Source organism: Zonotrichia leucophrys, chromosome 22 (genome assembly GCF_028769735.1).
Source record: "Zonotrichia leucophrys gambelii isolate GWCS_2022_RI chromosome 22, RI_Zleu_2.0, whole genome shotgun sequence".
NCBI classification, from domain to species: domain Eukaryota; kingdom Metazoa; phylum Chordata; class Aves; order Passeriformes; family Passerellidae; genus Zonotrichia; species Zonotrichia leucophrys.
This window is the reverse complement of record NC_088191.1, coordinates 3,601,673-3,625,771: the sequence shown is the minus strand read 5'-3', so window position 1 is coordinate 3,625,771 and position 24,099 is coordinate 3,601,673. Positions and strand designations below refer to the sequence as shown.

At 48.7% G+C, this 24,099-nt stretch overlaps 1 protein-coding gene across 1 annotated transcript in view; it reads right to left on the bottom strand.

Annotated features, from left to right (window-relative positions):
* Positions 1-4,428: 4,428 nt before the first annotated feature.
* Positions 4,429-24,099, bottom strand: part of XPO7 (exportin 7) — a 93,851-nt gene continuing 74,180 nt past the window's right edge. The window contains exons 21-27 of the mRNA XM_064731219.1: positions 21,689-21,771; positions 18,006-18,220; positions 15,566-15,704; positions 11,035-11,195; positions 9,019-9,117; positions 7,666-7,793; positions 4,429-4,673 (exon numbers count right to left, since the gene is read on the bottom strand). Coding sequence (XP_064587289.1) covers positions 4,580-4,673; positions 7,666-7,793; positions 9,019-9,117; positions 11,035-11,195; positions 15,566-15,704; positions 18,006-18,220; positions 21,689-21,771 — 919 coding nt within the window. The 3' untranslated portion in view covers positions 4,429-4,579. The remainder of the gene's footprint in view (positions 4,674-7,665; positions 7,794-9,018; positions 9,118-11,034; positions 11,196-15,565; positions 15,705-18,005; positions 18,221-21,688; positions 21,772-24,099) is intronic.

Below are 24,099 nucleotides of genomic sequence, written 5' to 3'. Positions count from 1 at the left end.
ATCTCAATCCCATTCTGGGGTCTATGAAAATCCCAAAATCCCAATCCCAGTTTGCGGTTCCCATTTGAAAATCCCAAAATCCCAATTTCCATTTGGGGTCCCCATTTGAAAATCCCAAAATCCCAATCCCAGTTTGGGGTCCCTGTTATCCCAAAATCCCAATTTCCATTTGGGGTCCCTTTTATCCCAAAATCCCAATCCTGGTGTTGGGGTCCCTGTTTGAAAATCCCAATCCCTGTTTAAAATCCCAATCCCTCTTTGGGGTCTCAGTTTGAAAATCCCAATCCCAGTTTGGGGTCCCCATTTGAAAGTCCCAAAATTCCAATCCCAGTTTGGGGTCCCCGTTTGAAAATCCCAATCCCTGTTTGGGGTCCCTGTTATCCCAAAATCCCAATTTCCATTTGGGGTCCCCATTTGAAAATCCCAAAATCCCAATCCCAGTTTGGGGTCCCTGTTATCCCAAAATCCCAATTTCCATTTGGGGTCCCCGTTTGAATATCCCAATCCCAGTTTGGGGTCCCCCATCCCCTCACAGGTTGTTCCCTAAAATGGGCTCAAATCCCAGGATTTGGGGTCGATCCAGGTGGGTTTTGGGCTTAGTTTGGGGTCCAAGGATCTCCCCCCAAATTCCGGGGGATTTTTTGGGGTTTGATTGGGGAAATCACCCTGAGGGAAAGGGCTGGGGGGGATCTTGGGGTCCTGAGACGGAACGGAGAGTTCTGGGGTGAATCTCTGGGTTTTGGGGTCACTCTCGGGGCTTTGGGGTCACTCTTGGTGTTTTGGGGACACGCTCAGGGTTTGGGGGTCACTCTGGGGTCCCTCGGGGCTCAGGCCACTCTTGGGGTCACTCTGGGGTCACTGTGGGGTCCCTTGGGCTCAGGCCACTCTCGGGGGTCACTGTGGGGTCTCTCAGGGGACTCAGGCTACTCTTGGGGTCACTGGGGTCCCTGTGGGGTCACCATGGGGTCCCTGTGGGGTCCCTTGGGGGCTCAGGCCATTCACTCTGGGGTCACTCTCAGGGGTCACTCTTGGGGTCCCTCAGGGGGCTCAGGTCACTCTCAAGGTCCTTCTTGGGGTCACCGTGGGGTCCCTGTGGGGTCACTGTGGGGTCACCATGGGGTCACTGTGGGGTCAACATTGGGGTCCCTCAGGGATCACTCTTGGGGTCACTCCAGGGACCCTCAGGGGCCCAGGCCACTCTCGGGGTCACTCTTGGGGTCACTGTGGGGTCCCTCAGGGGGCCCAGGCCACTCTCGGGGTCACTGTGGGGTTACTCTGGTGTCACTGGGGTCACTCAGGAATCGCTGTGGGGTCACTCGGGTGGCACTATGGCTCACCACAGGGTCCCTCAGGGGGCTGAGGCCACTGTTGGGGTCACTGTGGAGTCCCTGTGGGGTCACCATGGGGTCCTCTTGGGGTCACTCTTGGGGTCACTCAGGGTCCATCAGGGTCATCGTGGGGTCCCTCAAGGGTCACTCTTGGGGTCTCTCTGGGGTCCCTGTGGGGTCACTTTAGGGTCACTCAGGGGTCAGTGTGGGGACACTGTGGGGTCCCTTTGGGGGTCGCTCAGAGGTCCCTATGGGGTCACTCTGGGGTCCTCGGGGGTCACTGTTGGGTCCACAGGGGTCACTGTTGGGTCCCTCGGGGTCACTTCAGAGTCACCATGGGGTCCCTCAGGGGGCTCAGGCCACTGTTGGGGTCAACATTGGGGTCCCTCAGGGGTCACTGTGGTGTCACTCAGGGGTTCCTTGGGGGTCACTTTGGGGGTCCCTGTGGGGTCACCATGGGGTCCCTCAGGGGCTCAGGAGGGGTCACTCTGGGGTCCCTCTTGGGGTACGTCCAGGTCCCTCAGGGGGTTCAGGCCACTCTTGGGGTCACCCATGGGGTCCCTCACGGGCTCAGGCCATTCTTGGGGTCTCCTGGGGGTTACTTTGGGGTCCCTCAGGGGTCACTTTGGGGTCCCTCAGGGGTCACTCTTGGGGTACGTCTGGGTCCCTCAGGGGGTCAGGCCACTCTTGGGGTCACTCTGGGGTCACTCTGGGCTCCCTCAGGGGTCACTGTGGTGTCACTCAGGGTCCCCCAGGGGTTCCTTGGGGGTCACTTTGGGGTCTGTCAGGGGCTCAGGAGGGGTCACTCTGGGGTCCCTCTTGTGGTTCCTGGGGGTCACTCTGGGGTCCCTCTTGGGGTCCCTGGGGGTCACTGGGGTCCCTCAGGGGTCACTCTGGGATCACTGTGGGGTCACCATGGGGTCCCTCAGGGGCTCAGGCACTCTTGGGGTCACTTTGGGGTCCCTGTGGGGTCACTTTAGGGTCACTCAGGGGTCAGTGTGGGGACACTGTGGGGTCCCTTTGGGGGTCGCTCAGAGGTCTCTATGGGGTCACTCAGGGGTCCCTGTGGGGTCACTTAGGGGTCACTTGGGGGTCACTGTTGGGTCCCTCAGGGGTCACTCTCAGAGTCACCATGGGGTCCCTCAGGGGGCTCAGGCCACTGTTGGGGTCAACATTGGGGTCCCTCAGGGGTCACTGTGGTGTCACTCAGGGTCCCTCAGGGGTCACTTTGGGGTCCCTGTGGGGTCACCATGGGGTCCCTCAGGGGCTCAGGAGGGGTCACTCTGGGGTCCCTCAGGGGTCACTCTTGGGGTACGTCCAGGTCCCTCAGGGGGTTCAGGCCACTCTTGGGGTCACCATGGGGTCCCTCAGGGTCACCTGTGGGTCCTCGGGGGGTCCCTGTGGGGTCACTTTGGGGTCAGTGTGGGGAGACTTGGGGGTCCCTTTGGGGGTCATTCAGGGGTCCTATGGGGTCACTCTGGGGTCTCTGGTTGGGGTCCCCTGGGGTCACTCTGGGGTCCCTCAGGGGTCACTCTTGGGTCACGTCCAGGGTCCTCAGGGGGTTCAGGCACTCTCAGGGTCACTCTGGGGTCCCTCTTGGGGTCTCCTGTGGGTCCCTCAGGGTCACTCTGGGTCCCTCAGGGGCTCAGGCCATCTTGGGTCCCTGGGGTCACTGTGGTGTCACTCGTGGTCCTCAGGGTCCCTCTCGGGGTTCCTTGGGGGTCACTTTGGGGTCCCTGTGGGGTCACTTTGGGGTCCCTGAGGGTCTCAGCCACGGGCGCGCGGGGCTCAGTAGAAACCATTGAGTTTATTTGCAGTCACAATGCTTACACTGTTTGCAGCAAACACCCCGACATCAACCAGCATCTGCTCACGCGGGAAAGGACCCAACACACACCAGGGGGGCAGGGAACCAACAAAAACCCGACCAAATAAAATTAAAATTAAAATTAAAATTTAAAAAAAAAAAAAAAAAAAGAGGGGAAAAAAAAAAATAAAATTATAACAGAGTGTCTGGGAGAGAAACTGAAGCCTTCAAAGGCCCCGAGTGTTTTTGGGAGAGCTGAGCAAGAGGATGCACACGACTAGCAGCAACAATAGTGGGGGACACGGCAAAGGGGCTCCCTCCCCTGACCGGGCCTGGGGTCCATCCCCACCCCAACACCCTCGGGGGGCTCTGCAGGAGAAGGGGCCTCGCTGCTGCCGGGGGGATTCGGGGTCACCCCGCTGGAACCCCCGCGCCGCCGCCAGCCCCGCTCCAGCCCGGAGAAACGGGAACAAAGGGATGGAAAAAGGGGAACAAAGGGATGGAAAAAGGGGAAAAAGGGCCCTGGGAGGGGCTACGGCTACAGAGGGGACAGGAGGGACACCCACGAGCAAGCACGAACGGAGGGGTCACGTCATGGCTTCGAGTTCCCAAGAACGAGGGCGAGACGGGACCGGGAAATCTGTGATTTTTTTCAGGGGGGCTTAATAAGAAAAAATATACATTTGGAATTTTACAATGCCTTTTTTTTTTTTTTTTGTGGTGGTTTTTTTTTTATTATTATTATTATTATTTTTAATCTTTTTTTTTTTGTTTTGTTTTTTTTTTTTAATTTATTTATTATTTTTTTTGTGTTGTTTGAGTTTTTGCTTCTCTCTCTCTCTACAGCTCGTCTCACTAAATAGATCTCTGCACTTTCACACAGCCACCCCCTCGCCCAGTAAAGCTTCAGGCCACGCTTTCCTCACTCGCATTCACAACCCTCACACCAGCACTGGGTGCACCAGGACTCTGTAAAAATTTCAATCACACTTTGTTTTTTGTGGTTTTTTTTTTTATCATTTTGTCTTTTTTTTTTTATCATTTTTTTATCATCGTTTTTTTTTTTTTTTTTTGTGATTTTTTTTGCGTTTTTTTTTGTCGCGTTTTTTTTTTTTTTTTATCATCTCGTTTTTCTGAAACTCAATATAAACCTTGCTCCAAAATGTTATGAAAAAATGTACATGTTTTTTTTTTTTTTTTTTTGTGGTTTTTTTTTGTTTTGTTTTGTTTTGTTTTTATACAAGGCAGGCTTTTCGCAGCGTGGAGCGCCGCCGGTTCCACGTTCCGGCCAGGGAAGGAAAAAGAGAGACAGAGACACCTTGGAATTGCTGCACCTGGATTCCACCTTTCCCATGGGAAAACGCCTGCCCAGGTGAGCTCCCCCTGCTGCTCCCTCCGGGCTGGGCTGGCCCAGCGGGCCGGGCCGGGCCGGGCTGTGCCGCCGTCAGCTCATCATGTCGTTGCTGTTGACGCCGTAGCTCGAGTTCTTCATGGAGTCGTTGACCTCCCTCCGGAACGCCGACAGGTTCTGGGTGAACCTGGGGGGAGGCAGAGAGCGGAATTCCATCACGTTCCAGCGTTCCAGCATTCCATCACATTCCACCATTCCATCACATTCCATCACATTCCAGCGTTCCATCACATTCCACCATTCCAGCACATTCCAGCATTCCATCACTCCACCATTTCATGGTTCCAGGATTCCATCACATTCCATCACATTCCAGCGTTCCATCACATTCCATCGTTCCATCACATTCCACCATTCCATCACTCCACCATTTCATGATTCCAGGATTCCACCACATTCCATCATTCCAGGATTCCATGATTCCATCACATTCCATCACTCCATCGTTCTATCATTCCATGATTCCATCATTCCATCACATTCCATCATTCCAGCATTCCATCATTCCAGCATTCCATCACATTCCACCATTCCATGATTCCATCATTCCATCACATTCCACCACTCCACCATTCCATTATTCCAGCATTCCATCATTCCACGATTCCACCATTCCATGGTTCCGTAATTCCACCATTCCATCACTCCATCATTTCATGGTTCCAGGATTCCATCACATTCCATCATTCCAGCATTCTTCAATTCCACGATTCCAGTGTTCCACAATTCCATTATTCCACCATTCTGTCATTCCAGGATTCCATGATTCCATCACATTCCAAGACTCCATCATTCTATCGTTCCACCATTCCATCACATTCCACCATTCCCTCATTCCAGCATTCCATCACTCCACCATTTCATGATTCCAGGATTCCACCACATTCCATCATTCCAGCATTCTGTCATTCCACGATTCCAGTGTTCCACCATTCCAACACTCCACCATTCTGTCATTCCAGATCAGCATTCCATCACATTCCATACATTCCACCATTCCATCACTCCACCATTTCATGTTCCAGGATTCCACCACATTCCATCTTCCAGCATTTTATCATTCCAGATTCCTGATTCCGTCACATTCCAACCATCATTGTCATTCCACCATTCCATCACATTCCATCATTCCAGCATTCCACCATTTCATGATTCCAGGATTCCATCACATTCCATCATTCTGTAATTCCACGATTCCACCACTCCACCATTCCATTATTCCACCATTCTGTCACTCAGGATTCCATGATTCCATCACATTCCACCATTCCAGCGTTCCATGATTCCATGACTCCATCACATTCCACCATTCCATCACTCCACCATTCCATGATTTCAGGATTCCATCACATTCCATCATTCCACATTCTTCAATTCCACGATTCCATGTTCCACCATCAACCTCCACCATTCTGTCATTCCAGGATTCCATCACATTCCAAGACTCCACATTCGTCATCCACATTCCATCACATTCCACATTCCTCATTCCACCATTCCATCACTCCACCATTTCATGATTCCAGGATTCCATCACATTCCATCATTCTGTAATTCCACGATTCCAGTGTTCCACCATTCCATTATTCCACCATTCTGTCATTCCAGGATTCCATGATTCCATCACATTCCATCACTCCATTGTTCTATCATTCCATGATTCCATCACATTCCACCATTCCCTCATTCCACCATTCCATCACTCCACCATTTCATGGTTCCAGGATTCCATCACATTCCATCATTCTGTAATTCCATGATTCCAGTGTTCCACCACATTCCATCGTTCCAGCATTCTGTCATTCCAGGATTCCATGATTCCATCACATTCCATCACTCCATCGTTCTATCATTCCATGATTCCATCGCTCCATCATTCCAGCATTCCATCACATTCCACCATTCCAGCATTCCATGATTCCAGCATTCCATCACATTCCAGCATTCTATCATTCCATAATTCCATCATTCCACCATTCCATCACTCCATCATTTCAAGATTCCACTATTCCATGGTTCCGTGATTCCAGCATTCCACCACTCCACCATTCCATTATTCCACCATTCTGTCATTCCAGGATTCCATGATTCCATCACATTCCATCACTCCATTGTTCTATCATTCCATCACATTCCACCATTCCTGCATTCCATGATTCCAGCATTCCATCACATTCCAGCATTCTATCATTCCATAATTCCATCATTCCACCATTCCATGATTTCAGCATTCCATCACATTCCATGATTCCATCATTCCATCACATTCCACCATTCCATCACTCCACCATTCCATGATTTCAGCATTCCATCACATTCCATCATTCCACCACTCCACCATTCCATCATTTCATGATTCCACCATTCCATGGTTCCATGATTCCAGCATTCCGTCATTCCATGATTTCATAGCTCCACCATTCCATGATTCCAGCCTTCCATCACATTCCATGGTTCCTCCACTCCACTCCACCACTTCCATTCCCATTCCCAATCCCGTTCCCATTCCCATTCCCGTTCCCATTCCCATTCCCGCTCCCATTTCCGTTCCCATTCCTGTTCCCAATCCCGTTCCCATTCCCAATCCTATTCCCATTCCTGTTCCCGTTCCTGTTCCCGTTCCCATTCCCAATCCCGTTCCTGTTCTCGTTCCCATTCCCAATCCCATTCCCATTCCCATTCCAGCTCCCGCTCCCGTTCCCATTCCCAATCCCATTCCTGTTCCCATTCCCAATCCCGCTCCCGTTCCCATTCCCATTCCCGCTCCCGCTCCCTTTCCCGTTCCCATTCCCATTCCCATTCCCATTCCCATTCCCGTTCCCATTCCCGTTCCCGTTCCCGCTCCCGTTCCCATTCCCATTCCCATTCCAGCTCCCGCTCCCGTTCCCATTCCCAATCCCATTCCCGTTCCCATTCCAGCTCCCGCTCCCATTCCCATTCCCGTTCCCATTCCCATTCCCATTCCCATTCCCAATCCCATTCCCATTCCTGTTCCCATTCCCATTCCCATTCCTGTTCCCATTCCCGTTCCCAATCCCATTCCCGTTCCCATTCCCACTCCCTTTCCAACTCCCACTCCCATTCCCGTTCCCGTTCCCATTCCCGCTCCCGTTCCTGACCTGTCGCGGTTCTTGGTGAGCAGGTTGCGCTCGATGCCCTCCATGAGGTTCTCGAAGCACAGGTGCATGGCCTGCTGCTTCTCCGGGGGCTGGCTGTTGACGATGCTGTTCCGCAGGTCCGAGAAGTACTGGGGGAAAGCGGGACAGCAAGGGGTTAATTCCCATGGGATCGGGATTTGGGATCGGGCACAGCCCCCTCGGGTGTGGGGATGAGGAGGGAGCATCCCAAAGTACGAGGGGTGGAGGTGGAATGATCAGCTCTGAGGAGCTCTCCTGGCCATGGGACCATCCTGGCCACGGGATCATTCCAGGGACCATCCTGGCCATGGGATCATCCTGGCCATGGGATCATTCCAGGGACCATCCTGGCCACACGATTATCCCAAGAAGCTCTCCTGGCCACAGGATCATCCAAAGGATCATCCCGGCCACGGGATCATTCCAGGGACCATCCTGGCCACAGGATCATCCTGGCCATGGAATCAATCATTCCTGGGAGGTCTCCTGGCCATGGGATCATCCCAAGGAACTCTCCTGGCCATGGAGAGGCCATCATCTCAAGGACCATCCTGGCCATGCAATCATCCAAAGGATCATCCTGGCCATGGGATCATCCCAAGGATCATCCCGGCCATGGGATCATTCCAAGGAGCTCTCCTGGCCATGGGATCATTCCAAGGATCATCCTGGCCATGGGATCATCCTGGCCATGGGATCATTCCAAGGACCATCCTGGCCACAGGATCATCCTGGCCATGGAATCATTCCTGGGAGCTCTCCTGGCCACGGGATCATTCCAAGGACCATCCTGGCCATGGGATCATCCCAAGGACCATCCTGGCCATGGGATCATCCCAAGGATCATCCTGGCCACGGGATCATCCTGGCCATGGGATCATCCCAAGGAGCTCTCCTGGCCATGGGATCATCCCAAGGACCATTCCGGTCATGGGATCATCCCAAGGATCATCCTGGCCATGGGATCATCCCAAGGAACTCTCCTGGCCATGGGATCATCCCAAGGACCATCCTGGCCACAGGATTATCCCAAGGAGCTCTCCTGACCAGCCATGGGATCATTCCAGGGACCATCCTGGCCATGGGATCATTCCTGGGAGCTCTCCTGGCCATGGGATCATCCCAAGGATCATCCTGGCCATGGGATCATCCCAAGGATCATCCTGGCCATGGGATCATTCCAAGGACCATCCTGGCCATGGGATCATTCCAGGGACCATCCTGGCCATGGGATCATTCCAAGGAGCTCTCCTGGCCATGGGATCATTCCAAGGCTTTCCTGGGAATGTTCTCCTCCCTCATCCAAGCCTTCTCCAGCAGGGATGGATCCCTCACCTTCTCGTTGAGCAGGATGAGGCCGAGCAGGGGCCGGGACATGGACCACTGGTTCCGGCAGTCCTCGAAGATGATGATGTTCAGCACCGTCGAGAGCATCTGGCACGGGGAGCCAAGGGTTAAAGGCAGCCCCTGCACCCCCCCCAGGGATCCCGTGGGTCCCAATGCCATGGATCCCATCCCATCCCGATCCCATGGATCCCATGGATCTCATCCCATCCCAATCCTGTGGGTCCCATCCCATGGATCCCATCCTATCCTGATCCCAGGGATCCCATGGATCTCATCCCATCCCAATCCCATGGATCCCAATCCCATGGATCCCATCCTGTCCTGATCCCATGGATCCCATCCCATCCCGATCCCATGGATCCCATCCTATCCTGATCCCAGGGATCCCATGGATCTCATCCCATCCCAATCCTGTGGATCCCATCCCATGGATCTCATGGATCAATCTCATGGATCCCATCCCAATCCTGAGGATCCCATGGATCCCATCCCACTCCCATGGATCCCATTCCATCCCATCCCATGGATCCCATGGGTACCAATCCCATGGATCCCATCCTATCCTGATCCCAGGGATCCCATGGATCTCATCCCATCCCAATCCTGTGGATCCCATCCCATGGATCTCATGGATCCCAAATCCCATCCCACCCCATGGATCCCATGGATCAATCTCATTGATCCCATCCTAATCCTGTGGATCCCATGGATCCCATCCCACTCCCATGGATCTCAGAGATCCCATCCCATGGATCCCAATACCATGGATCCCATTCCATTCCATCCCATGGATGCCATGGGTCCCAATACCATGGATCCCACCCCATGGATCTCATGGACCCTGAATCCCATCCCAATCCTATGGATCCCACGGATCCCATCCCATCCCATGGATCTCATGGATCCCAAATCCTATCCCAATCCTGCAGATCCCATGGATCCCATCCCATCCCAATCCCGTGGATCCCATGGAGTTCATGGATCCCATCCCATCCCATGGATCCCACCCCATCCCAATCCCATAGATCCCATTCCATGGATCCCATTCCATCCCATCCCATCCCAATCCTGTGGATCCCATGGAGTTCACGGATCCCATCCCATCCCATGGATCCCAATCTCAAGGATCCCATCCCATCCCATCCCATGGATCCCACTCCCACCCCAAATCCCACCCAGCTCCCTCCTCGCTCTGGGATTTGGGAATCTCCTGGAGACTCAAGGTTCTGGAGCTTTGAACCAATGAATTCCACTGGGTTTTGGGGCTCCTCTGTTGTTTTTTACCCCCCCAGGTGCATTTTTTTACCCCCCCTCAGTGCATTTTTTACCCTCCCAAGTGCATTCTTTACCCCTCCAGGTACATTTTTTACCTCCCAGGTCCATTTTTTACCCCCAAGGTGCATTTTTTACCCCCCAGGTGCATTTTTTACCCCTCCAGGTGTATTTTTTACCCCCAAGTGCATTCTTTACCCCCCTAGGTGCATTCTTTACCCCTCCAGGTGCATTCTTTACCCCTCCAGGTACATTTTTTACCCCCCAAGTGTATTTTTTACCCTCCCAAGTGCATTTTTTACCCCCCAGGTGCATTTTTTACCCCTCCAGGTGCATTTTTTTACCCCTTGGTGCATTTTTTACCCACCCGGTATATTTTTTACCCCCTAGGTGCACTTTTTTCCCCCCAGGTGCATTTTTTACCCCCTCGGTGCATTTTTTACCCCCCAGGTGCATTTTTTACCCCCCAGGTGCATTTTTTACCCTCCCAAGTGCATTCTTTACCCCCCAGGTGCATTTTTTACCCCCCAGGTGCATTTTTTACCCCCCCAGGTGCATTTTTTGCCCCCCCAGGTGCATTTTTTACCCCCCAGGTATATTTTTTACCCCCCAGGTGCATTTTCTACCCCCCCAGGTGCATTTTTTACCCCCCCAGGTGCATTTTTTACCCCCCCAGGTGCATTTTTTGCCCCCCCAGGTGCATTTTTCGCCCCCCAGGAGTGCTGGGCTGACCTGCTGGATCATCTCGGGGTGCTGCTGCATGATGTGCAGGAAGCGATCGCTCTCCTGCGCCAGCGGCGTCGATCTCTTCTTGGTGCTGCGCGAGAGCTGCTTGAACAGGTAGGTGACGATGTGGTCCAGGCAGGAGCAGCAGCCCGTGCACACCATGGTGTCTGAGGGGGCAGAAAATGAGGGTTTGGGGGAGAAAATGGGGGTTTGGGGGAGAAAATGGGGGTTTTGGGAGGAATATGGGGAAGAATTGGGAAAAAATCGGGGAAAAAATGGGGGTTTGGGGGAAAAAACCACAAGTTTGAGGGGGAAAAAATGGGAGTTTAGGACGGGTAAAAGGGGGAAAAAATGGGGAAAAAATGGGGAAAAAAATGAGGAAAAAAGGGGGGATTTGGACAGAAAAAAAGAGGGTTTGGGGGAAAAATGGGGGGTTTGGGGGAAAAATGGGGGTTTTGGGAGGAATATGGGGAAAAAAAAACGGGGGTTCAGGATAAAAAAAGGGGGGTTTGGGAAAGGGAAAATGGGGGAAACAATGTGGGGAAAAGAAAAATGAGGGGGGAAAATGGGGTTTGAGGAGAAAATGGGGGTTTGGGGGAAAAAATGGGGGTTTTGGAAGGAATATGGGGAAAAAATAGGGGAAAAAATGGGGGTTCAGGAGAAAAAAAAGTGAGGTTTGGGAAGGGAAAAAATAGGGAAAACACGGGGGAAATATGGGAGAAAATGGAGAAAAATGGGGAAAAAATGGGGGGGAAAGAGGTTATGGATGGAAAAGAAAAAGAAGGTTTGGGGGGAAAATGGGGGCTTGGGAGGGAAAATTGAAAAAATGGGGAAAAAGTGGGGTTTTGGAGGAAAATAAAGTGGAAGCATCCAAGGCCAGGTTGGGAAAATCCAGGATTGTGGGAGGTGTCAAATCCCCACATAGAAAATTCAAATCCCCACATGGAAAATTCGAATCCCCACAGGGAAAATTCAAATCCCCACATGGAAATTCCGAATGCCCACATGGAAAATTCAAATCCCCACACGGAAAATTAAATCCCCATGTGAAAATTCAAATCCCCACATGAAAATTCAAATCCCACTTCAAATTCCAAATCCCCACATGGAAAATTCAAATCCCCACACGGAAATTCAAATCCCCACATGGAAATTCGAATCCCCACAGGAATTTCGAATCCCCACAGGGAAAATTCAAATCCCCACATGGAAAATTCGAATCCCACTTCAAATTCCAAATCCCGCACAGAAATTCGAACCCCCATACGAAAAATTCGAATCCCCACACGGAAAATTCAAATCCCCACACGGAAAATTCAAATCCCCACACGGAAAATTCGAATCCCCACACGGAAATTTCAAATCCCCACATGGAAAATTCAAATCCCCACATGGAAAATTCAAATCCCCACGTGGAAAATTCAAATCCCCTCACGCAAAATTCAAACCCCCACATGGAAAATTCAAATCCCACTCAAATTCCAAATCCCCACACAGAAAATTCAAATCCCCACATGGAAAATTGAATCCCCACACGGAAAATTCCAAATCCCCACATGGAAATTTGGAATCCCCACACGGAATTTGAATACCCACATGGAAATTTCGAATCCCCACACGGAAATTATGAATCCCCACACAGAAATTCAAATCCCACATAGAAAATTCAAATCCCCACACGGAAAATTCGAATCCCACATGGAAAATTCGAATCCCACACGTAAAATTCGAATCCCCACATAGAAAATTCAAATCCCAGCTTCAAATTCAAAATCCCCACACAGGAAAATTCAAATCCCCACATGGAAAATTCAAATCCCCACATGGAAAAATTCAAATCCCCACATGGAAATCTGGAATCCCCACACGGAATTTTCGAATCCCACATGGAAATTTTGAATCCCCACACGGAAAATAAGAATCCCCACATGGAAAATTCGAATCCCCACACGGAAAATTCGAATCCCCTCACGCAAAATTCAAACCCCCACATGGAAAATTCGAATCCCCACATGGAAATTCGAATCCCCACACGGAAAATTCAAATCCGCACATGGAAAATTCGAATCCCAGCTTCAAATTCCGAATCCCCACACGGAAAATTCAAATCCCCACATGGAAAATTCAAATCCCCACACGGAAAATTCGAATCCCCTCACGCAAAATTCAAACCCCCACATAGAAAATTCAAATCCCAGCTTCAAATTCCAAATCCCCACATGGAAAAATTCAAATCCCCACATGGAAAATTCAAATCCCCACACGGAAAATTCAAATCCCCACGTGGAAAATTCAAATCCCCACGTGGAAAATTCAAATCCCAGCTTCAAATTCCAAATCCCCACATGGAAAAATTCAAATCCCCACACGGAAAATTCAAATCCCCACATGGAAATTTCAAATCCCCACACGGAAAATTCGAATCCCCACACGGAAATTCCGAATCCCCACATGGAAAATTCGAATCCCCACATGGAAAATTCAAATCCCAGCTTCAAATTCCAAATCCCCACACGGAAAATTCAAATCCCCACATGGAAAATTTGAATCCCCACACGGAAAATTCGAATCCCCACATGGAAAATTCAAATCCCCACATGGAAAATTCAAATCCCCACACGGAAAATTCAAATCCCCACACGGAAAATTCAAATCCCCACATGGAAAATTCAAATCCCCACACGGAAAATTCGAATCCCCACATGGAAATTCTGAATCCCCACACGGAAATTTCGAATCCCCACACGGAAAAATTCAAATCCCCACATAGAAAATTCAAATCCCAGCTTCAAATTCCAAATCCCCACATGGAAAATTCAAATCCCCACACGGAAAATTCAAATCTCCATGCGGAAAATTGAAATCCCCACACGGAAAATTGAAATCCCCTCGTGGAAAATTCAAATTCCAGCTTCAAATTCCAAATCCCCACACGGAATTTTCAAATCCCCACACGGAAAATTCAAATCCCCACGTGGAAAATTCAAATCCCAGCTTCAAATTCCAAATCCCCGCACAGAAAATTCGAACCCCCATACGAAAAATTCGAATCCCCACATGGAAATTTTGAATCCCCACACGGAAAACTCAAATCCCCACGTGGAAAATTCAAATCCCCACATGGAAAATTCAAATCCCCACATGGAAAATTCAAATCCCCACATGGAAATTTCGAATCCGCACACGGAAAATTCGAATCTCCACGTGGAAAATTGAAATCCCCGCACGCAAAATTCAAACCCCCACATGGAAAATTCGAATCCCCACATGGAAAATTCAAATCCCAGCTTCAAATTCCAAATCCCCACACAGAAAATTCAAATCCCCACATGGAAAATTTGAATCCCCACACGGAAAATTTGAATCCCCACATGGAAATTTGGAATCCCCACACGGAATTTTCGAATCCCCACACGGAAATTTCGAATCCCCACACGGAAATTTCAAATCCCCACACGGAAAATTCAAATCCCCACATGGAAAATTCAAATCCCCACATGGAAAATTCGAATCCCCACACGGAAAATTCCAAATCCCCACACGGAAATTCCAAATCCCCGCACAGAAAATTCAAATCCCAGCTTCAAATTCCAAATCCCCACGTGGAAAATTCAAATCCCCACATGGAAAATTCAAATCCCCACACGGAAAATTCAAATCCCCACACGGAAAATTCAAATCACCGCAGGGAAAATTCAAATCCCCACATGGAAAATTCAAATCCCCACACGGAAAATTCAAATCCCCACACAGAAAATTCAAATCCCAGCTTCAAATTCCAAATCCCCACACGGAAAATTCAAATCCCCACACGGAAAATTCAAATCCCCACACGGAAAATTCGAATCCCCACATGGAAAAATTCAAATCCCCACATGGAAAATTTGAATCCCCACGTGGGAAATTCCGAATCCCCACACGGAATTTTCAAATCCCCACATGGAAATTCCGAATCCCCACACGGAAATTCCAAATCCCACATGGAAAAATTCAAATCCCCACACGGAAAATTCGAATATCCACATGGAAATTTCAAATCCCCACACGGAAATTTCAAATCCCCACACGGAAAATTCAAATCACCACATGGAAAATTCAAATCCCCACATGGAAAATTCAAATCCCCACATAGAAAATTCAAATCCCAGCTTCAAATTCCAAATCCCCACATGGAAAAATTCAAATCCCCACACGGAAAATTCAAATCCCCACATGGAAAATTTCAATCCCCTCACGGAAAATTCGAATCCCCACATGGAAATTTGAATCCCCACATGGAAAATTTGAATCCCCACACGGAATTTTCGAATCCCCACATGGAAAATTCGAATCCCCACAGGGAAAATTCAAATCCCCACATGGAAAATTCGAATCCCAGCTTCAAATTCCAAATCCCCACGTGGAAAATCCAAATCCCCACATGGAAAATTCCAATCTCCACCTGGAAAATGGGGTTTTCAACCCTGATTTTTTTACAAACCCCAGGAAAATCCCACCCCAAACCCCGGGAAAGGCAGGAAGGAGCAGCAGGAGTTACCCAGCGCGGTGAGGCCCTCGGAGATGGAGGACAGGATGTACATGATGACGTGGGGCTCCAGGCTGGCGATGAAGTTCATGTGGTCCTGGGTGAGCACTTCCAGCAGGGAATAGTAGGATTGGCTGAGCTTGGGATAATCCTGAAGGAAAAGCAGGAAAAATCGGCTTGGTTTTGCTGGAAGCAAAAAATTCCCAAATGCAGCCTGTGGTGAAATCAGCTGGGATGTGCTGGTGGATCTGCTGGGAGAACTGAGCAAGGGTTCTCCATCCCAGAAAATGGGATTTATTCCAAGAGATTTCCCATTTCCTTCTCTTCCTTTCCAACATTTCCCATTTTCCTTCTCTCTCCCATTCCAACATTTCCCATTTTCCTTCTTATTCATTCCAAAATTCCCATTTTCCTTCTCTTCCTTCTCAACATTTCCCATTTTCCTTCTCATTCATTCCAACATTTCCCATTTTCCTTCTCTCTCCCATTCCAACATTTCCCATTTTCCTTCTTATTCATTCCAACATTTCCCATTTTCCTTCTCTCTCATTCCAACATTTCCCATTTTCCTTCTCATTCCAACATTTCCCATTTTCCTTCTCATTCATTCCAACATTTCCCATTTTCCTTTTCTCCCAATCCAACATTTCCCATTTTCCTTCTCATTCCAAAATTCCCATTTTCCTTCTCTTCCTTCCCAACATTTCCCATTTTCCTTCTCTCTCCCATTCCAACATTTCCCATTTTCCTTCTCTTCCTTCCCAACATTTCCCATTTTCCTTCTCATTCCAAAATTCCCATTTTCCTTCTCTTCCTTCTCAACATTTCCCATTTTCCTCCTCATTCATTCCAACATTTCTCATTTTCCTTCTCTTCCTTCTCAACATTTCCCATTTTCCTTCTCATTCATTCCAACATTTCCCATTTTCCTTCTCTTCCTTCTCAACATTCCCATTTTCCTTCTCTCCCATTCCAACATTTCCCATTTTCCTTCTTATTCATTCCAAAATTCCCATTTTCCTTCTCTCTCATTCCAACATTTCCCATTTTCCTTCTCATTCCAACATTTCCCATTTTCCTTCTCTTCCTTCTCAACATTTCCCATTTTCCTTCTCTCTCCCATTCCAACATTTCCCATTTTCCTTCTCATCCATTCCAACATTTCCCATTTTCCTTCTCATTCCAAAATTCCCATTTTCCTTCTCTTCCTTCTCAACATTTCCCATTTTCCTTCTCTTTCATTCCAACATTTCCCATTTTCCTTCTCTCTCCCATTCCAACATTTCCCATTTTCCTTTTCTCCCAATCCAACATTTCCCATTTTCCTTCTCTCCCATTCCATTCCATGTTCCCAATGCTGCTCCATCCAATAATTTTTCCCACTTTTTATTTTCCCAAGGGAAAATCTGGGAATTGGGATGGGATTTCAAATCCATTCCCACCCAAAATCTGGAAATTGGGATAGGATTTAAAACCCATTCCTGCCCAGAATCTGGGAATTGGGATGGGATTTCCTACCCTAAATTTGGGAATTGGGATGGGATTTCAAACCCAAAATCTGGGAATTGGGATGGGATTTCAAACCCAAAATCTGGGAATTGGGATGGGATTTCCCAACCAAAATCTGGGAATTGGGATGGGATTTCAAACCCATTCCCACCCAAAATCTGGGAATTCTTCCTGTGCTTTATCCAGAGCCCGCTGCCCATTCCCATCCCTGCCCCAACCCCTTCATCCCTCCCTCCTCTCCTCCAGCTTCTCCTGGGATGGAACTGGAATTCCCAGGGATGGAACTGGAATTCTGGGGATGGAATCGGGATTCCCAGGACAGAACTGGGATTCCCAGGGACAGAATTACAATTCCCAGGACGGAACTGGGATTCCCAGGGATGGAATTCCAGCTCCCAGGATGGAACTGGGATTCCCAGGACAGAATTTGGATTCCCAGGACGGAACTGGAATTTCCAGGATGGAATTGGTATTCCCAGGAAGGAACTGGGATTCTGGGGACAGAACTGGGATTCCCAGGGATGGAATTCCAATTCCCAGGACGGAACTGGGATTCCCAGGACAGAACTGGGATTCCCAGGGATGGAATCGCGATTCCCATGACAGAACCGGGATTCTGGGAATGGAACTGTTATTCCCAGGGCAGAATTCCGATTCCCAGGACAGAACTGGGATTCCCAGGACAGAACTGGGATTCCCAGGACAGAACTGGGATTCCCAGGACGGAATTCCGATTCCCAGGACAGAATTTGGATTCCCAGGACAGAACTGGGATTCCCAGGGATGGAATCACGATTCCCAGGAACAAACTGTTATTCCCAGGCCAGAACTGGGATTCCGAGGATGGAACTGGGATTCCCAGGACAGAATTTGGATTTCTGGGAATGGAACTGTCATTCCCAGGCCAGAATTCCACCCCCCGCCCGGCACCGCGGCCCCTCACCAGGAGGTCGCTGTGGGGGATGGAGAGCAGCAGCTTGATGAAGGTCTGCAGGGCGTTGTCCAGCGCGTCGTCCCCGTACAGGCGGAAGACGCCGAAGTTGACGTAGCTGCCGCTGAGCGCCGCCTTCAGCATGGAGAAGCAGATGGAGATGCCCTTGAGCTTCAGCGCGTACACCTGGTCCTTGGGCACCTCGCCCAGCGTCAGGATGCGATTCCCTGCGGGAATTCCGGCTCGGGATCACCACTCCATCCCGCCCCGGGGCCCCGAGGCCAATCCAACCCAATCCATTCCAACCCAATCCATTCCAACCCATTCCATCCCAACCCATTCCATTCCAACCCATTCCATCCCAACCCATTCCATTCCAACCCATTCCATCCCAACCCAATCCATTCCAACCCAATCCATTCCAACCCAATCCATTCCAACCCATTCCATCCAAACTGGACAGGATTCCAAAGACATTCCAACCCATTGCATTCCAACCCATTCCATTCCAACCCATTCCATTCCAACCCATTCCATCCAAATGGATGGGATTCCAAATCCATTCCAACCCCATCCATTCCATGATCCCATGAATTCCAAACTGGACGGGATTCCAAAGCCATTCCAAGCCATTCCACCCAAATGGATGGGATTCCAAATCCATTCCAACCCAATCCATCCAAGCTGGAGGGGATTTCAAATCCATTCCAAGCCAAAATCTGGGAACTGGGATGGGATTCCAAATCCATTCCAACCCATTCCATCCAAACTGGACGGGATTCCAAAGCCATTCCAAGCCAAATTATGAGAACTCCAAACTGGATGGGATTTCAAATCCATTCTAACCCAATCCATTCCATGATCCCATGAATTCCACACTGGATGGGATTTCAAATCCATTCCAACCCAAAATCTGGGAATTGGGATGGGATTTCAAATCCATTCCAACCCAAACTATGACACGATCCCATAAATTCCACACTGGATGGGATTTCAAATCCATTCCAACCCAAAATCTGGGAATTCCAAATGGATGGAATTCCAAATCCACTCCAACCTGAAACTGGGGAACTGGGATGGCATTTAAAATCCATTCCAACCCAAAATATCAAAATATGAGAACTCCAAACTGGATAGGATTCCAAATCCATTCCAACCCCAATCCATTCCATGATCCCTTGAATTCCAAACTGGATGGGATTTAAAATCCATTCCAAACCAAAATCTGGGAATTGGGATGGGATTTCAAATCCATTCCAACCCCATCCATTCCATGATCCCATGAATTCCAAACTGGATGGGATTCCAAATCCACTCCAACCTGAAACTGGGGAACTGGGATGGCATTTAAAATCCATTCCAAGCCAAAATCTGGGAATTGGGATGGGATTCCAAATCCATTCCAACCCAAAATATGAGAACTCCAAACTGGATGGGATTCCAAATCCATTCCAACCCCATCCATTCCATGATCCCATGAATTCCAAACTGGATAGGATTTCAAATCCATTCCAAGCCAAAATCTGGGAATTGGGATGGGATTCCAAATCCATTCCAACCTGGTTCCATGATCCCATGAATTCCAAACTGGAGGGGATTCCAAAACCACTCCAACCCGAAACTGGGGAATTGGGATGGCATTTAAAATCCATTCCAACCCAAAATCTGGGAATTCCAAACTGGATGGGATTCCAAATCCATTCCAACCCCATCCATTCCATGATCCCTCGAATTCCAAACTGGACGGGATTTCAAATCCATTCCAACCCTAAATTGGGGAATAGGGATGGCATTTAAATGCCAAGTCAAAATCTGGGAATTGGGACAGGATTTCAAATCCATTCCAACCTGAAATATGAGAATTCCAAACTGGGTGGGATTTCAAATCCATTCCAACCCAAAATCTGGGAACTGGGATGGGATTCCAAATCCACTCCAACCTGAAATCTGGGAATTATTGACATGGTTCCTTTCCAACCCAAACCATTCTATCATCCAGGATGTTTCCAGGATTTATTCATGGATCAATCCAGGATGTTCTCAGGATGAATCCAGGATTTTTCCAGGATGAATCCATGGATGAACCCAGTATGAATCCAGGATTTATCCATGGATTAATCCAGGATTTTTCCTGGATGAATCCAGGATGTTTCCATGGATAAATCCAGGATTAATCCATGGACGAATCCAGGATGTTCCCATGGATTCTTCCAGGATTTTTCCAGCATGAACCCAGGAAGAATCCAGGATTTATCCATAGATCAATCCAGGATGAAACCAGAATTTATCCATGTATGAATCCAGGATGCTTCCATGGATAAATCCAGGACTTTTTCAGGATGTTCTCAGGATGAAATCAGGATGAATCCAGGATTTATCCATGGATTTTTCCACGGATGAACCCAGTATGAATCCAGGATTTATCCATAGATTATTCCAGGATGAAACCAGAATTTATCCATGGATGAATCCAGGATGTTTCCTTGGATTTTTCCAGGCTGTTTCCAGGATGAACCCAGAATGTTTCCAAGATTTTTTCCAGGATGAACCCAGTACGAATCCAGAATTTTTCCGGGATTTTTCCAGGATGAACCCAGTACGAATCCAGGATGTTTCCAGGATGTTTCCATGGATAAATCCAGGATTTTTCCAGGATGAACCCAGATTTATCCATGGATTAATCCATGATTTTTCCTGGATGCTTTCAGGATGTTTCCATGGATTAATCCAGGATTTTTTCAGCATGTTTCCAGGATTTTTCCAGGATGAACCCAGTACGAATCCAGGATTTATCCATAGATCAATCCAGGATGAAACCAGAATTTATCCATGTATGAATCCAGGATGTTTCCATGGATAAATCCAGGATTTTTCCAGGATGAACCCAAGATTTTTCCAGGATGAACCCAGGATTTATCCATGGATTAATCCATGATTTTTCCTGGATGAATCCAGGATGTTTCCATAGATTAATCCAGGATTTTTTCAGGATTTTTCCAGGATTTTTCCAGGATGAACCCAGTACGAATTCAGAATTTATCCATGGATTAATCCAGGATGAAACCAGAATTTATCCATGTATGAATCCAGGATGCTTCCATGGATAAATCCAGGATTTTTTCAGGATGTTTTCAGGATGAACCCAGGATTTTTCCAGGATGAAATCAGGATGAATCCAGGATTTATCCATGGATGAATCCAGGATGTTTCCATGGATTTTTCCAGGATGCTTCCAGCATGAACCCAGTACGAATCCAGGATTTTTCCAGGATGTTTCCAGGATGAACCCAAAATTTTTCCAGGATGAACCCAGGATTTATCCATGGATGAATACAGGATTTTTCCATGGATTTTTCCAGGATGAACCCAGGATGCTTCCAGGATGAACCCAGTACGAATTCAGAATTTATCCATGGATTAATCCAGGATTTTTCCAGGATGAACCCAAGATTTTCCCAGGATAAACCCAGGATTTATGCATGGATGAATCCATGATTTTTCCTGGATGAATCCAGGATGTTTCCATGGATAAATCCAGGATTTTTCCAGGATGAACCCAGGATTTTTCCATGGAGTTTTCCAGGATGAACCCAGTACAAATCCAGGATTTTTTCAGGATGTTTCCAGGATTTTTCCAGGATTTTTCCAGGATTTTTCCATGGATTTTTCCAGGATTTTCCCACGGATGCACCCACCGTAGGTCGTGATCATCTTGCTGGTCTCCCGGAAGAGCAGGATCCCGTTGGGAGAGGAGACATCGAACTGGAGCCGCTGGGACCTGCAGGGAAAAACGGGAATGGGAGAGCTGGGAATGCTCCCCTGGAGCAGGGAAACCCCCGGGAGAGCTTCCAGAACATTCCAGGGCCTGGAGGAGCTCCGGGAGAGCTGGAGAGGGATCTGGGACAAATCCAAATTTCGGGATGAAGGGATGGAGGGAGAGGGAATGGATTTAAACTGGGAAAGGGGAGATTTGATGGGATTTTGGGAAGGAATTCCTGGCTGGGATGGAATTCCCAAATATCCTTGGGAGTGTCCATGGAAAAGGGAAGGATCCAAGGAAATCTTGGAGCCCCTTCCAAGCTGGAGAGGATTTGGGACCAATCCTCTGTCCCCAAATTTCGGGATGAAGGGATGGAGGGACAGGGAATGGATTTAAACTGGGAAAGGGGGAAATTGATGGGATTTTGGGATGGAATTCCTGGCTGGGATGAAATTCCCAAATATCCTTGGGAGTGTCCAAGGAAAAGGGAAGGATCCAAGGGAATTTTGGAGCCCCTTCCAAGCTGGAGAGGGATCTGGGACAAATCCAAATTTCGGGATGAAGGGATGGAGGGAGAGGGAATGGATTTAAACTGGGAAAGGGGAGATTTGATGGGATTTTGGGAAGGAATTCCTGGCTGGGATGGAATTCCCAAATATCCTTGGGAATGTCCATGGAAAGGGGAAGAATCCAAGGAAATCTTGGAGCCCCTTCCAGAGCCTGGAAGAGGATTTGGGATAAAGGATGGAGGGACAGGGAACGGATGTGGATTGGAAATGGGGAAATTTGATGGGATTTTGGAAGAAATTTCTGGCTGGGATGGAATTCCCAGGAATGCTGTGGGAACGTCCAAGGAAAGGTGGGAAAAGGGAAGGATCCAAGGGAATTTTGGAGCCCCTTCCAGAGCCTGGAAGAGGATTTGGGATAAGGGATGGAGGGACAGGACACAGGGAATGGATTTAAACTGGGAAAGGGGAAAATTGATGGGATTTTGGGATGGAATTCCCAAATATCCTTGGGAATGTCCATGGAAAAGGGAAGGATCCAAGGGAATTTTGGAGGTTTTTCCTGAGCCTGGAAGAGGATTTGGGATAAGGGATGAAGGGACAGGACACAGGGAATGGATTTAAACTGGGAATTGGAAGTTTGATGGGATTTTGGGATGGAATTCCTGGCTGGGATGGAATTCCCAAATATCCTTGGGAGCGTCCAAGGAAAAGGGAAGGATCCAAGGGAATTCTGGAGGTTTTTCCTGAGCCTGGAAGAGGATTTGGGATAAGGGATGGATTGACAGGACACAGGATTGGAAAAAGGGAAATTTGATGGGATTTTGGGATGGAATTCCTGGCTGGGATGAAATTCCCAAATATCCTTGGGAGTGTCCAAGGAAAAGGGAAGGATCCAAGGAAATCTTGGAGCCCCTTCAAGAGCCTAAAGGGGAGAGCTGGAGGGGATTTGGGACAAATCCTCTGTCCCCAAATTTCGGGATGAAGGGATGGAGGGACAGGGAACGGATTTAAACTGGGAAAAGTGGGATTTGTTGGGATTTTGGGAAGGAATTCCTGGCTGGGCTGGAATTCCCAAATATCCTTGGGAGCATCCATGGAAAGGTGGGAAAGGGGAAGGATCCAAGGGAATCTTGGAGCCCCTTCCAAGCTGGAGAAGATTTGGGATAAGGGATGGAGGGACAGGGAATGGATTTGGATTGGAAAAGGGGAATTTTGATGGGATTTTGGGAAGGAATTCCTGGCTGGGATGGAATTCCCAGGAATGCTGTGGGAACGTCCAAGGAAAAGTGGGAAAAGGGAAGGATCCAAGGAAATCTTGGAGCCCCTTCCAGAGCCTGGAAGAGGATTTGGGATAAGGGATGGAGGGACAGGACACAGGATTGGAAAAGGGAATTTTGATGGGATTTTGGGAAGGAATTCCTGGCTGGGCTGGAATTCCCAAATATCCTTTGGAATGTCCAAGGAAAGGTGGGAAAAGGGGAAGGATCCAAGGAAATCTTGGAGCCCCTTCAAGAGCCTAAAGGGGAGAGCTGGAGGGGATTTGGGACAAATCCTCTGTCCCCAAATTTCGGGACAAAGGGATGGAGGGACAGGGAATGGATTTAAACTGGGAAAAGTGGGATTTGATGGGATTTTGGGATGGAATTCCTGGCTGGGATGGAATTCCCAAATATCCTCCGGAATGTCCAAGGAAAAGTGGGAAAAGGGAAGAATCCAAGGAAATCTTGGAGCCCCTTCCAGAGCCTGGAAGGGGATTTGGGATAAAGGATGGATTGACAGGACACAGGATTGGAAAAGGGGAAATTTGATGGGATTTTGGGAAGGAATTCCTGGCTGG